Below are 13,713 nucleotides of genomic sequence, written 5' to 3'. Positions count from 1 at the left end.
AATGTTAAGAAAATTTAAAAAAGTTAAATAAAAATATAAAAATAAAAAGTTTGAGTTTAATAAGAAAGAAAAGAAAAGAAGCCATTTGTCTATCACTATCATGTTTAAGAATATGTTTGAATAACGTTTTTAACGTTGTCCATCTAAAGGATCTTTGCATATATATTGGAAAAAATAATGAAAAATGATTCCTTGTCACTACAGAAATCACCGCCTCATTTATTTCCATATTAAGAAGTAGAACCTTGGCTTATGAATATTAATTAGTTTAGATGAATGACTGGGCGCTCATTGGTTAGCACGCTGAAAGGAATGTATTAATATTCATAAGCTCGGTCTGTCACCGCCCACACAGACAAAACGATCTGACAACCACACGGAGTGTCTTCATCCCGTTCTGACAAATATATTCACGTTCATCCTTGTCGCTTGTGTATCGCTGTGTTTGTACTTCCTGTCTGTCACAGCGACTTCCGCAGATCGACTGGCTTTTGTTGTGTAGCGCCTGAAAGGGCGTGCGTTCATGCACGAGCACTTCAAACCGCACTCATCAGGAAAAAAAGGGAGTGTCGGAGCATAAAGCAACGCCAACCATCCTCAAAGGTATATACTGCACGTTTACGCACGACTGTGTTCTCTTTTATACTGTTAATTAAACTAATCAGTTGCTACATGTAGTCCAAGGCCCGGCTGTGCTGCTTTCAAATGGCGACAGTCTCGTAAGGTGTCATGCAGAAGTTACACCATGAATCCTTGTAGTCATGCATTAAACCAAATGTTCTTTTATGCAATACACTGCGGTTAGAAAGAAGTTCAGTTTTGCGAAATTTGCGTAGACATCTGTAGATTTAGTGTACTAGATGCATTCTGTATTTGTAGTTTGCCATCTAAAAATCGGAAGAGTATGACTTGTCACATTTTTACAGATAAAACGTGGTATCACAATACATACGCTTTCTTTTGTTATAAATAATCATAAAGCGTAAACTTAAAAAAAACCCTCTCCTTAGCCCCGCCCCAAGCGCACATGATTGGTTGATGTTGACAGCGGGCCGCCTCCGAGTGTTCTGATTGGCCAACACTTTAACATTCTATTTTGCATGGATTATTTTATCAACCTAAACACAAAGCCTAGAAAAGTTTATATATCAATAATTTATTATGTCTAAATATGATATATTATACTCTGTTGTACTGTAACCTTAGCAACATATTTACTTTAAACTGATAGAGGCAAATAACATTTATGACACAGACAGGTTCTGGTGAAGATGGTTGTGTTTATTAATTTATATATTTATAATTTTGTTGTTGTTGTTGTTGTGTAGATTCATACCTGAACTTTGCATCCAAGGTTGCTTTGAACAAAAGGTTGCAAATCCACACTCAGAATGAGTTGCACGGAGCAAGGCGACGCTGGGAAGTTTCTTGAGAGGTTTCTGGAGGAGTTTCCAAACCCGCTTGGCACAGAGGACCCGCTTCCCGTCAGTACACTTAGCCGCAAAGTCACTATGCAGGAGGTGAAGGGAGAGAGTCTGGATCTGGGCCTGCGACTGCTCTCAGCCAGGTTTGTTGTGTGCATATCATGTAGGTCAGGGGTTTTCAATCTTTCAGGTGCCACAGACCCCCATATATGATCATCCTCGAGTAAGGGACCCTCATTCTATGATTTAAAAGACAGCTATGCGCTTTAATATATAAAGGCTTAATTTATATTGAGAAATTTATAATATAAATGTGTATAAAATAATATTTGGAAATAAATTATATTCACTACTTTACTGTTATGTGTTATTTATTAAAATACTATTATAATTATAATATTATATTGCTATTATTATTTATTAATATATTGTTATTTTAATTATTTAAAAATAATATTTTATGTATTTAGTTAGATCTTTTTTATTTATTGTTTTTCTTTTTTTTTCCTCTAATCTTTTTAACAGACCCTCTAACACTCTGTTCCAGGCCTTTGAGGATTCTTTTATTATTTTTCTTAAATTATTTTATTATTTTAATCATTTATTGATTTATTTACTTGGGTCTTGTGTTTTATTGTTTATTTATTTCAATATATAATATGTTTTTCTCTAAAGTTTTCCACGGATACCCCCACAACTTCCTTGTAAACCCCTAGAGGTTCCCACATTTTTATTTATTGTAATCATATTTTAATTTTTTTTTATTTGAATCAAGTAATTTATTGAGTTAGGTAGGTCTTATGTGTTATTATTTATTCAATTTAGATTTTATTTTCCACTATTTTTCGCTAAGCTTTTCCATGGGCCCTTGTTGGCCCCTGGGGGTTCCCTGGTTGCCAGTTTGAAAACCCCTGATCAAAGTTTTCGTGGATGAGAGGATGATTTGTGTTTATGTTTGCTGTTGGATGACATGCTCTTCTTTCTCAGCTATAGATACAGTTTTATAGTTGTGTTTGCATGCCCATTTACTTTGTACATTTTTTAAAAAAGGCCCACAAGTGCGACACACTTCACTTCACACGACACGTTCTCTCATTCCTCTCATTCCTGTCTCTCTCTCCCATTTGCTTTCTCTCGCTCTCCGTCTGGTATGATCTGTTTTCCTGACAGTATTTGCACCAGGTCAGCACGTTTCACTATGCATGAGCTGATTAAGAGATTTGGTGCTTTTTTCCCAGCACACTATCAGTGGCAATCCAAGCGTTAAGTGAAAGCGATGGTGCAGAAGTTTTAAAGTTTAAATTTACAATGGAGTTTTATCTCTTTCTGTATGCTTTTCTCTCTCTCCCCTGACGCAGGGCAGACTTCCTGTCAGTGGAATCACTATTGTTATACCCACTTCCTGACATTTAGACTTCATTTCCTCTTTGTTGGAAGCTGTGCTGCATTCAGATGTCTGCACAGTGCAGATTTGTCAGGTTTAACCCTTTTTGTGTCTTGATATAGGTCAGATGTGCTTGACGTTACCGCAGCTCTTGTAATTTCCGACATCTTGCTGTTATGTCATTAGATAAGATCTCACGCAGCCGAATGCTTCTCTTAAATAGACGTGTTGTTATGAGTGGGTGGTCGGGCCATTTGCCATTTGTTGCTCCAGCAGGCAAAGTGCTAAATCTAATCTAAAAACAGAGCAAATCACTAGTGCAAGATGTGCTTTTACACCACGCTGTGTGAGAATGCACGAGTGGGATCTAAAGAAAAATCATATCGGAGTAAATTCATTTAATTTCTAGTCAACACATTTTGTACACACTCTATGTAGACTATCATTCAAAATTTTTTGGTCAGTAAGTTTTTTTATTTTTTTAAAGAAATTAATACTTTTATTTAGCAAGGGTGCATTAAATTGATCAAAAGTGACAGTAAATCATTTATAATATTATAAAAGAATTCTATTTGAAATAAGACATGTTTCTTGAGCAGCAAATCAGCATATTCAAATGATTTCTGAATGATCTTGTGACATTGAAGACTGGAGGACTGATTCTGAAAATTCAGCTTTGCATCACAGGAATAAATTACATTTAAAATGCATTCAAATAGAAAACGGTTATTTTAAATTGTAATAATATTTCACCATATTATTACTGTTGTACTGTATTTTTGATCAAATAAATACAGCCTTGGTGAGCATAAGAATTTTCTTTCAAAAACATTACAAAATTTTACGACCCCAAATTTTGGATGATAGTGCAAGTTCACTTGAGCGTGTGTGTTGTCACACTGTTGATATATGTGAGATGTTTATTTTTTTTTAGAAATGCCCCATCCTGGCTGGGTGCAGAGATGTGCAATGCTGCTGTCACTGAATTGCTTAAAGATGACCTTTCACCTCACTACTGCCCCAACGATCCTGAACAGCAACCAGAGGATGAACAGGAAGTTGTTTGTGAGTGATTCACTTGATTTGGTTCTTGTCCTTTTCTGTTTGTGAAATTTAGAGTTATTGTCACATTTAAATTGATCTCTTTTTAATACAAGTTAATAAGTTGAACAAATAATAGAGTCAGATTATAAAGACAACAGCAATACAATACCAAGAAACTGAGAAATATATCAAATAAATAAATATATCAGTGCTGTCAAATGATTAATTGCATCCAAAATAAAAGTTTTTGTTTACATAATATATGTGTGTATAATGTGTATATTTCTTATGTATATATAAATACAAACACATGCATGCATATATAAGAAAAATATGTTGTTTATATGTTCAATATATTTATATATAATATAAAACATAAGAAAATAAATATATACATGTAAATATTTTCAAAATATATATGTGTGTGTATTTATATATACATAATAAATAAACACAGCACACATATATATATTATGTAAACAACTTTTTTTTTTTGGATGCGATTAATCATTTGACAGCACTAAAATATATATATATATATATATATATATATATATATATATATATATATATATATATATAGAAAAAAATCTTAATGTCTGAAAACTGAAATGCTAATTATTTTTCCATCTTTTTTTCTCTTGTGGTCTTAATATAAATTTGTTGTTAGAAAATAATTTTAAAAATCCCCCCAAAATTGCTTTACTATATCTAAATATGTGACTAATAGGCTGACAATACTCATCAAAGTTAATGAATAAATATAAGGAATTTACAATGACAATGTAATGCTCTGAGTTGCATCACTGCCCTCTAGAGTTCAAACAAAAGTAGCACATGAAGATTTGACAGATTTTACATTATGTTTGACAACTTCTCTCTCCTGGGAAAAAGTACCAGTTCATGCTTGGTTTATTGATTTTTTTTACGTGATTTCAGTCTAAAGGTGTGGTTTCTATGAACCTCTGTTTAAACTCTGTAGCATCATGATGAGTGTGTTTGTGTGTCTGTGTGACTCTGCAGTGTTGCAGTCTGAGCCATTGCAGCGCCTCTTTATTAATAAATTGAGAGAGGTGTGTTTGGCCTGGCAGAAACAGCTGCCCAGTCCTGGGTCGTCCTCATCACGGACACACAGCTGCTCCGTTCACGCCATTCGAAACACTCGCAGGAAGATGGAGGACCGTCACATTATCCTGAAAGAGTTTAACCAGCTTCTGGGACTGCAGGTAAGACCGCCACAGCTCAAGCCTTGCATTGTTGTTGGGATGCATGGGTAGATATTTAACCAACCCCATTCCCGAATATGCATATTTCCCTATTACATAATATACAAAATATACAATGGTCAGTTTGTATTTGATGATGTCTTTATTGACTTTTCTGCACAGACTTTTTAGAATAATTGGTTCTGAGGAATAAATCTGATTTCTGTTTGTTTTCTACAGGATGGTGTAGATCGAGAGTATTATGCTGTGTTTGATGGACATGGAGGGGTGGACGCTGCCACATACGCTGCCACTCACCTGCATATCATCCTGAGCCAGCAGGAGTCACTAAAAAGCGATGCTGCCATAGCTTTCAAAAGCACCTTCACACAAACAGATGACATGTTCAAAATCAAAGCTAAGAGAGAGGTAAGAACAACCAATGAAAGTACAACTTTTTTTATTTAAATTTTTTTTTTTCATTACAAACTATACCATTAGCATATTAGTTTGAATCCTGAATTAATTGTAAAAAAAAATTAGAAGGCGTTAACATGCTCAATAGTACAGATTTGCTTAAATATCTTAAAAATATCTTAGATATTTCCTCTTTTTTTATATCATAATGTTTCATATTTTTAAGATTTTATATTTTTTGGATTTCTTGTTTCAAACAATTTACAAAGAAATATCAGATTTTCAGTGTGAGCTCAGATTTGTATGTGCAACACATAAATGAAACAGCAAAACCACTTTTAAATATGCACTAGCAAATACAAAATACAGCAAGCTGATATTTATAATGGCTTTCTTCAGTGTACACTTGTTTTCCTTTAAACAGGTTTTTTTGTTTTATCAGTGCATCTGCTAGTGAAAAACTGCACAATCAGTTTCAGGAGTTATATTATATTTCCCCTTATTTGTCAAGCTGGTGCATTTTGTGGAGATTCACGATGGAAAGAAATCTTTTCACAACTCTCCCACTTCTTAAGATGCAACCGTTATGTGGATCGAATGTTCCTACGCTGTAATAAATACAGATAAATATAGTCCATGTTTCCCCCTGTGGTTGAATACATGGTAAGAAAACAGTGCAGGTTTGCTGCATGTGTCTGTCTGCCTCCACAGGTACGGATATGAGTAAGCCCTTTCTGTTTCACTGGCACGGTCAGTGCACGTAAGCAAGAATTAATTTTACTGACAATAATTGACATGCACCTGGCAGTTTGTATGGACCAGTTGATACCACTCAATAAAACAATTTTCTTTTTTTTTTTTTTTTTTTACTTTTGAAAAGACTTAAATTATACCGAATTCAGTTAGTTGAATGAAGTATCGTTATATGGTAAAATGAAATGGGGCAGTATTTTAAATATAAACGGGTGGTTTTTTTTTTGCATTGTGAAATTATTGACATAACAGATAACAGTTAAGCACCCCTTGTTGAAAGATTTAGTTAAAATGTGAATTATTTATTATTTTACTATTTTGTAATATAAAAATATTAAATTCTGTTAAAATTATTTTATTAAAATCTGACAGTTTTATTAAATTCATCATTTTGATTGGTACCATTAATTTTAAACACAATAGCACAATTAAAAATGATTTGTGATTTATGTACTAAATTATTTGACATTATGTATTTGACATTATATTTGATGAATTAAGTTTTACTTACACTCTAATGGAAATCTATTATTTAATTATATTTTAATGGAGATATATTATGTAATTCATTTAGTGCAGTTAATTTAAACATAATAGTAATAAAGTTATTAAATATTTAAATATAAATTGGTAAATAAATGTTTGACCCAACAGGTTTTTTTGTTTGTTGTTGCGTGTGAAAATATTTACATGGAAATGAAGCACTCATTGCAAAAATATATTGATAGAATTAGAATTTATTATTATTATTATTATTAATTTTTAAAATATAATTTTTTTTAAATGATAGAATTCATTGTTTAATTTAGTGTAGTTAATTTTGAAAGTAATAGGACAATAAAATTGAAATTGTGATTTGAATTATTTGACTGATTGTAGTTAGATTTAAATGAATCAAGCCCTAGTTTTTGTAAATGGTGGTAGCATTGCTTTCACTGACTTTAGTTCATTCTGATTTAAAAATACATTTTCTCACAGTATTGTTTTAATATAAAATAGTATAACAATTGCTTTATTACAGTAATGAGATCATAATCATAATTATTAAACAAATAGCGTGACACACTCGTAGTGACCACAGGATGGCAAACTATACCTTCATTTGTTTTGGTCTTGTTCAGCGTCTGCGCAGCGGCAGCACTGGTGTGGCGGTCTTACTGACCTCTGATTGCCTGACCGTCTCCTGGCTGGGCGACTCTCAAGCTGTGCTGGTTCGACAGGGAGAACCAGTGACCCTAATGGACCCACACAAACCTGAGAGAGAGGTATGACACACTACAAGCCACTGCTGACCAATAGAGACAGAACCACAAGAGCGTATCAGATGCTCGTCTGTTCTCTGTGAGCAGCTGAAATGTGAGACAGAGGAAGCGACTGCTGACCACATGCTGAATCAATATTAGCAGTGTTTGCTGCATACTTACTACAGCCACTGAATGGCAAAAGCATCAGAACGGTCCTTAGAGAGGCACCGACTGACTTAAGATCAGCGTTTCTGCACATGATTTGCAAAATAAATACTTAAGTGATAGAGTAATAATGATGCAATGCATGCAAACAGTCTGAAGAGGCGTATCATTCTCATATTATTCTTTGAATTTAGCTAAATATAGGGGTTTGCTGTTGTGAAACCACCAGACTGTATCTTGAATTTTTGTGCTTGTGTTTCTGTGCAGGATGAGAAGAAAAGAATTGAGGACCTGGGTGGATGCATCGCTTTCATGGGTTGTTGGCGGGTAAATGGGACCTATGCCGTTTCCAGAGCAATAGGTGAATGTCTTGCAACCAAATCCAAAAAACAACATTCTTGAGTATTTACAAGTGTGGGTGGGTGATAAACTGAATATTCAGAAGATATTTCAATATTCAGCAATGTCAATATTTTACTGAATTTAATGTGCTTTTTATTTGCTCATTAATAAGATAGAATATTAATAATAGCATCTCTGATATAAACTGCAGTAGCAAAGATTTAGTCAGTTTGATTTATGTTCATGACTCAGTTCAGAAACTCAGATTCAACAATTAATTTGCATCATTGCTCAAAAATGTTCACTGAAGCTTACTTGCTTGTCTTAATAAAATATATGTAGGTATATATTGCTGATTATTATGATGCTAAATTGGTGGAAATAACATAAAACTTATTTGTTCATGTAGTGAGAAATACGTTCTGATTTATTTTTAATTAGATACATATATTTCTACATATTTAACAGTCTATTTAATAAAAAAAACAAACTTAAGTCATTCAGGGCAAATCCATAAATTAGGATATATAGTGAAAATCATTGAGATATATTTTATATTGTATTGTAAAATGTATTGATTTAGTGGTTAAGAAGCATAATCATAATAGTAATGTTGAAAACAGTTGTGCAACTTAATATTTTTTGTGGAAACCATAACTTATTTTTTCCGGATGTTTTATGTATAGAAAGGTGAAATAGAACCGCATTTATATGGAAAAATAAATTTTTTTAACAGTATAAATGTCTTTACTCTCAATTTTGATCAATTTAATTCATCATTGCTGAATAAAAGTATTAATTTATTAATTAGTAACATTATTAAATGAAAGTATTATTTTATTGGGTAATACAGTTTTTTTTCTCTCTCTCTCTCTCTCTCTCTCTCTCTATATATATATATATATATATATATATATATATATATATATGTAAATAGATAAAAAAGTATAAATATATAAAAAATAATATAGACTAAATTTATCTTTTTTTTTTGAGTGCAAGTTAGTAAAATACATTGTCATTTCTTTTTCTAACCCTCAACAGGTGATTTTGATCAGAAGCCATACATCTCTAACAAAGCTGATTGCTCCTCGATCCAGCTGAACGGTCATGAAGATTACATTCTGCTTGCTTGTGACGGCTTCTTTGACGTGGTTCGGCCTGGGGATGTCCCGGGGCTGGTCCTGGAGGCTCTGAGGGAGACCGGAGGCTCGGGGGACGATGTGGCCCAGAATCTGGTGGCTCATGCTAAAGCTGCTGGATCCAGTGATAACATCACAGTTCTCTTGGTGTTCCTCAAGGATCCGCAGCAGCTTCTGACCTACGAGACGAGTTCCAGAACAGAGCCTGAAGGAGCTACGGCTGCAGGGATCTGAATGGGGTTAACAGGAAGAAATTGTCCATGATGGAAGTAGATCAGGGGACCAATAGCAACTGATGGTCTTTTCATCATCTGGAATGATATTTAGTTGTTGCATTTGAATAGAATATGTGATTGTTGAGGTCATCCGAAACGAGTCCAGTCATGCATTCAGAAGAAAGCATCGAACGCAGGTGAAAGGCGTTTCCTCGTTTTTTTTTTTTCTTCCAAAAATGTCTGATCCCTGGTCATTTATTAACTCTTTGTTGCTACGTTTGAACTTGCCTTTATTTTTAATCGTTTCCATCTTTTAACTATTTGCCTTGTTTTTACCAGCTTATATTTACATTTACTGGTGCTTAAAGGGATAGTTCACCTAAAAATAACAGTTCTGTCATCAATCACCCTCATATCATTCCAAACCTGTATTACTTTCTTCTTTTGCCTTCTGTGGAACTTAAAAGAAGATATTTTGTTGGTAACTAAACAATTTTGGGTTTCCCATTGATGTCCATTGTATGGACAAAAAAAATAATGCAGAGGAAGTCAATGGGAACCAAATCTGTTTAGTTAACAACATACTTCAAAATATCTTCTGCTGTGTTCAACAGAAAACAAGAAATGCATACAGGTTTGAAACAACTTGAGGGTGAGGAATTAATGACAGAAGGTACATTTTTGGATGGACCATCTCTTTAATATCGCATAAACAATGTAATACCTTAGAGACGCGTGTAAAGCAAGTGTATTGTTGGTTGCGCTCCTTATTTGATACGACTGTTACAGTGGAGAGAAATCCGATGTGAATAGTCTTAACACATACAGTATTGCGTCGCATTTCGGACCACACCAGCTTCGATACTGAAATAACCGACCATAAGGCCTTCAGTTCTGTCAGCAGATGTACTAATCCAGTGTTGTAGGTGGTTAGTATTTTTAAGACTGTTATTTATTTGACAAAAAAAGTATTTATGGCTGTACTGTACTGTGTAAACACGCTCTTTCATGTGCCAAAACTGTATTTACGAGTCTAACTTTGCCAAGATCGTCTATCTGTTGCTGCAGCTTTTCACAAAGCAGTTTTTCAAAATGTACAGTAAACCTTTATTTATGCATATTTCTTATTCGTTTTGTTACAGTGCCTTTTCCCCCCCAAATATCAGTGTTAATACTGGTGTGTTGGTGTTATATTATCATAGCCAGACTTTGTAAACCGCACGTCCTGCATGATGCAAGTCGTCTCACGTTACGGCCGCTCAATATTTTGAAAGCCTTGTGACGAGTAGCTGATATAGTAGCACAGTCACTATAATGTGATAAGGCCAAGAATATCACCAACCTAATGGAGACTGAACGAGGAAGACAGAGCGATGAGATGTTGATTTGGTGTTTTTATATGGGGAAAATGTTTCGTTTGGTTCAGTCTAATGCATTCTATATTTGAATAAAAGAGTGCAAATTTCCACCTAATTGAGTATATTTAAAGTTTTCCACAAAATACAGTGGCATCTTAAAGTCTGAGACTATTGAAAATCTGAGATTTCAAATCATTTGGGGTTGGAAAGATTTTTTTTTATGTTTTTAAAACAAGTCTCATGCTCACCACAGCTGCATTTATTTGATTTAAAATACAGTAAAAACTGTTATATTGTGAACTTACAATTTCAATATTTTAATATATTTTAAAATGTAATTTATTCCTGTGATCAAAGCTGAATTTTCAGCATTACTCCAGTCTTCAGTGTCACACGATCCTTCAGAATTCACTCTTAATGTGCTGATTTGCTGCTCAAGAAACATTTCTTATTATAATCCATGTTGAATTTTATAAAAATCTAAGTCTTTTCTGTCAGTCTTCAGAAATCATTATATTAATATATAATATAATATTATAAATTGAAAACATTGTAAAAGTCTTTACAGCCACTTTTGATTAATCTAATGCATCTTACTTCATCTAATAAATTTTACTGAGCCCAAATATATATATATGTATTTAAGTTTTTTCGATGAGTATGACACTTCATGATGTAGAAACATGTTCACTAGTGGTCTCAGACTTTTGGATCCCACTGTAATGTGTTATTTCCCCTAGATTGACAAATATTGCATATTGCTCATCCATTTTAGATATGGAATATTAATTCTGCATTACGTAATTTTTGTAATTGCCGATGACTCTAAAAGCCAAAAATCTATGCACATCATCGGCGATGATCTCATATAATTCATTAGGAAATGGGATGTGCCAATGATGGGAATTTTGTGATATCACAGTTGTTAATTATAGTCTTTCCCCATTTTAAAAGCGCAATGCCTTCAGGATATTTTTTCTCATAATGTGAATGCTGTTATCATTTACTCACCTTCACGTTACTCGAAACCAGTATGACTTTCTTCTGTGAAACACAAAAGAAGATCATATGAAAAATGTTTTTGGGACCCCACTGACTTTTATTGTGTGGACAAAAAAAAACAGTTCTTCAGAATATCTATCAGTAATTGATGACAGAATTTTCATTTTTGGGTGAACTATTCCTTTACGTTCACATTAGTGCCAAATGACATTGCTCATTCAGAATGTGTTTTGCTCTTGACTGTGTCTTCTAATGCATTTATTGTACTTAGTATTAAAAGTTGGATTTTCAAAGGGTTCGAGCACTGAACTACTTCTGTGTTTTTGTCCTGTAGAAAGGAAAGATCATGAACGTGTGCATCACTGGATTTTATGCTGGTGTGCATTTTTATACACTTTTTGCCTGCAGTATTTTTTTATTCATAGGACATTTTGTAATTGTTGCTGCCGTTTGTACTAAAAAGTGAACATAAATCATGGTAACACATGGGTGTAACAGCTCTCAACAGTACATGATAAAGTGCCTTATCTTTATGTACTTTTCAGAATCATCTTTGTACAGGCAACTTAACTGATAAACCTAAGTGAGCTGACTCTTTTCAGACCTAATTTTGCATATCATTTACCTCTACTGCTGATCTTGTGTGCAAGTAAGGCTTTATACTGGATCAAATAATACAAATTCCACACTGACTGTACAATACTACAGTAAGTCTTACCTAAATGTTCTTGCATGTTGTAATGTTTATGTCAACATCTGATAAACAAGCTGAATGTGATTACTGTCCTGTGGTATTTTCCTGCATTTTTAGAAAGTGTGTTTTATGCAACTTTTTGTGGATTTATAACCATTGACACAAGCATCTGATATAATGTGAATAAAGTACTTTTCACATCAGTTTGGTGTCTGGATTTGTTACTGCACTAGTTGCCACAGCTGACAGTGTTAGTTTAGCTGTCTCTATAGTGTGGTAAACCACACATATGTGCACTTTAGTTTACCATGGTCTCCTTTCACTCTTACCCTCTCCTATGAGAAGATTTGTCCGACTGATTTCCGACGTGTTTCACACGTGAAGCAAAGTAAAAAATTGTACACACATGATTGTACAGTTACAACAAAATGGCTGCAGAGCAAAACTCTTACAGGCCAAGAATATACAAATGTATTGGCTTATAATGACCCATTTCTATAGTTTGAGAACAATACCTATTTCATTAAATTATCCATGCAAGTAGATACTTAAAGTTTTATATCTTGATATTAGAGTCATATACTCAGAAAATAGGTACAAAGTTGTCACTGAGGCAGTACGCTAGGTTACAAAAGCAAATAGGTAGGCCTACATCTTTGTACTTTTTTAAATGGTATATGACACTACCTTAAAGCAAAGGGTCATATTAGTACTTAATAGTACCTAAAGTGTACATATTGCTCCCTTTTGAAAGACCCAGTGACTGTTTTGGATCTTTTATATGACTGTAGCCTAGTGTAATCTTTTATTTTGTAATTAAGATTTTTCATCAGTTTCGATAACCCAAACTACCCTTCAAATGAATGGTGAAGTACTAAAAGAGTTGACATGTTTGTTGAATACATGAAAAACATGCATTCAGTATCCTTATGATGAGGATAATGATGATGGTGGTAAACAAACTGGTCCAGCTTTTAGAGGTTTCAGAGGTTTTTTTTTCCTGTCCAGCAAGTTCATCAGGGAAACCATCACAAATAAAACAGCAAATAGGTTTCCTAGCATTAATATGGACGTTTTAAGAAGATGTTGTATATAAAAATAAACAAAAGAACCTGCTGATTCAGATGACAGCAGTTCTGCTACACTATAAAAAATGATTTATGAAGCTGTAAATAAATAAATAAAAAGATTTGAGTTTTTTTTTTTTTTACAAGAAAGTACAATTTAAGTCTGTTATAGCCTACTTCACAATCTCTAAAGTTTAATTCAATGTTACTTGCCGTTATTTGTTAAATTTACTAGCATTTTCTGAGTGAAAATTGTT

General features: G+C 33.6%; 1 protein-coding gene across 2 annotated transcripts; it reads left to right on the top strand.

Moving 5' to 3' along the window:
* The first annotated feature begins 477 nt into the window (after window positions 1-477).
* On the top strand, window positions 478-10,452 carry LOC306871523 (protein phosphatase 1F-like). 2 transcript variants are annotated; one of them, XM_079419537.1, is made up of 8 exons: window positions 478-603; window positions 1,329-1,567; window positions 3,743-3,873; window positions 4,876-5,078; window positions 5,298-5,486; window positions 7,349-7,492; window positions 7,904-7,997; window positions 9,023-10,452. In XM_079419537.1, exons 2-8 carry the CDS (start codon window positions 1,392-1,394, stop codon window positions 9,352-9,354), a joined length of 1,269 nt encoding a protein of 422 aa, XP_079275663.1. In that variant the 5' UTR covers window positions 478-603; window positions 1,329-1,391; the 3' UTR covers window positions 9,355-10,452. The 2 variants fall into 2 exon arrangements, with proteins under 2 accessions (XP_079275663.1, XP_079275664.1); XM_079419538.1 differs by having other exon boundaries at window positions 501-603; window positions 1,355-1,567; window positions 9,023-9,862.
* The last annotated feature ends 3,261 nt before the right edge of the window (window positions 10,453-13,713 follow it).

Source organism: Barbus barbus (genome assembly GCF_936440315.1).
Source record: "Barbus barbus genome assembly, chromosome: 6".
In the NCBI taxonomy this organism is placed as follows: domain Eukaryota; kingdom Metazoa; phylum Chordata; class Actinopteri; order Cypriniformes; family Cyprinidae; genus Barbus; species Barbus barbus.
The sequence above is the reverse complement of the archived record's forward strand: the minus strand, read 5'-3'. Positions and strand labels throughout refer to the sequence as shown.

Bases quoted from the DNA above. Each gene is read 5' to 3' on its own strand.
- LOC306871523 (XM_079419537.1), top strand. From the start codon at position 1,392: ATGAGTTGCACGGAGCAAGGCGACGCTGGGAAGTTTCTTGAGAGGTTT. The intron at 1,568-3,742 runs GTTTGTTGTGTG...ATTTTTTTTTAG, and splicing joins CTGCGACTGCTCTCAGCCAG to AAATGCCCCATCCTGGCTGG. The intron at 3,874-4,875 runs GTGAGTGATTCA...GTGACTCTGCAG, and splicing joins GGATGAACAGGAAGTTGTTT to TGTTGCAGTCTGAGCCATTG.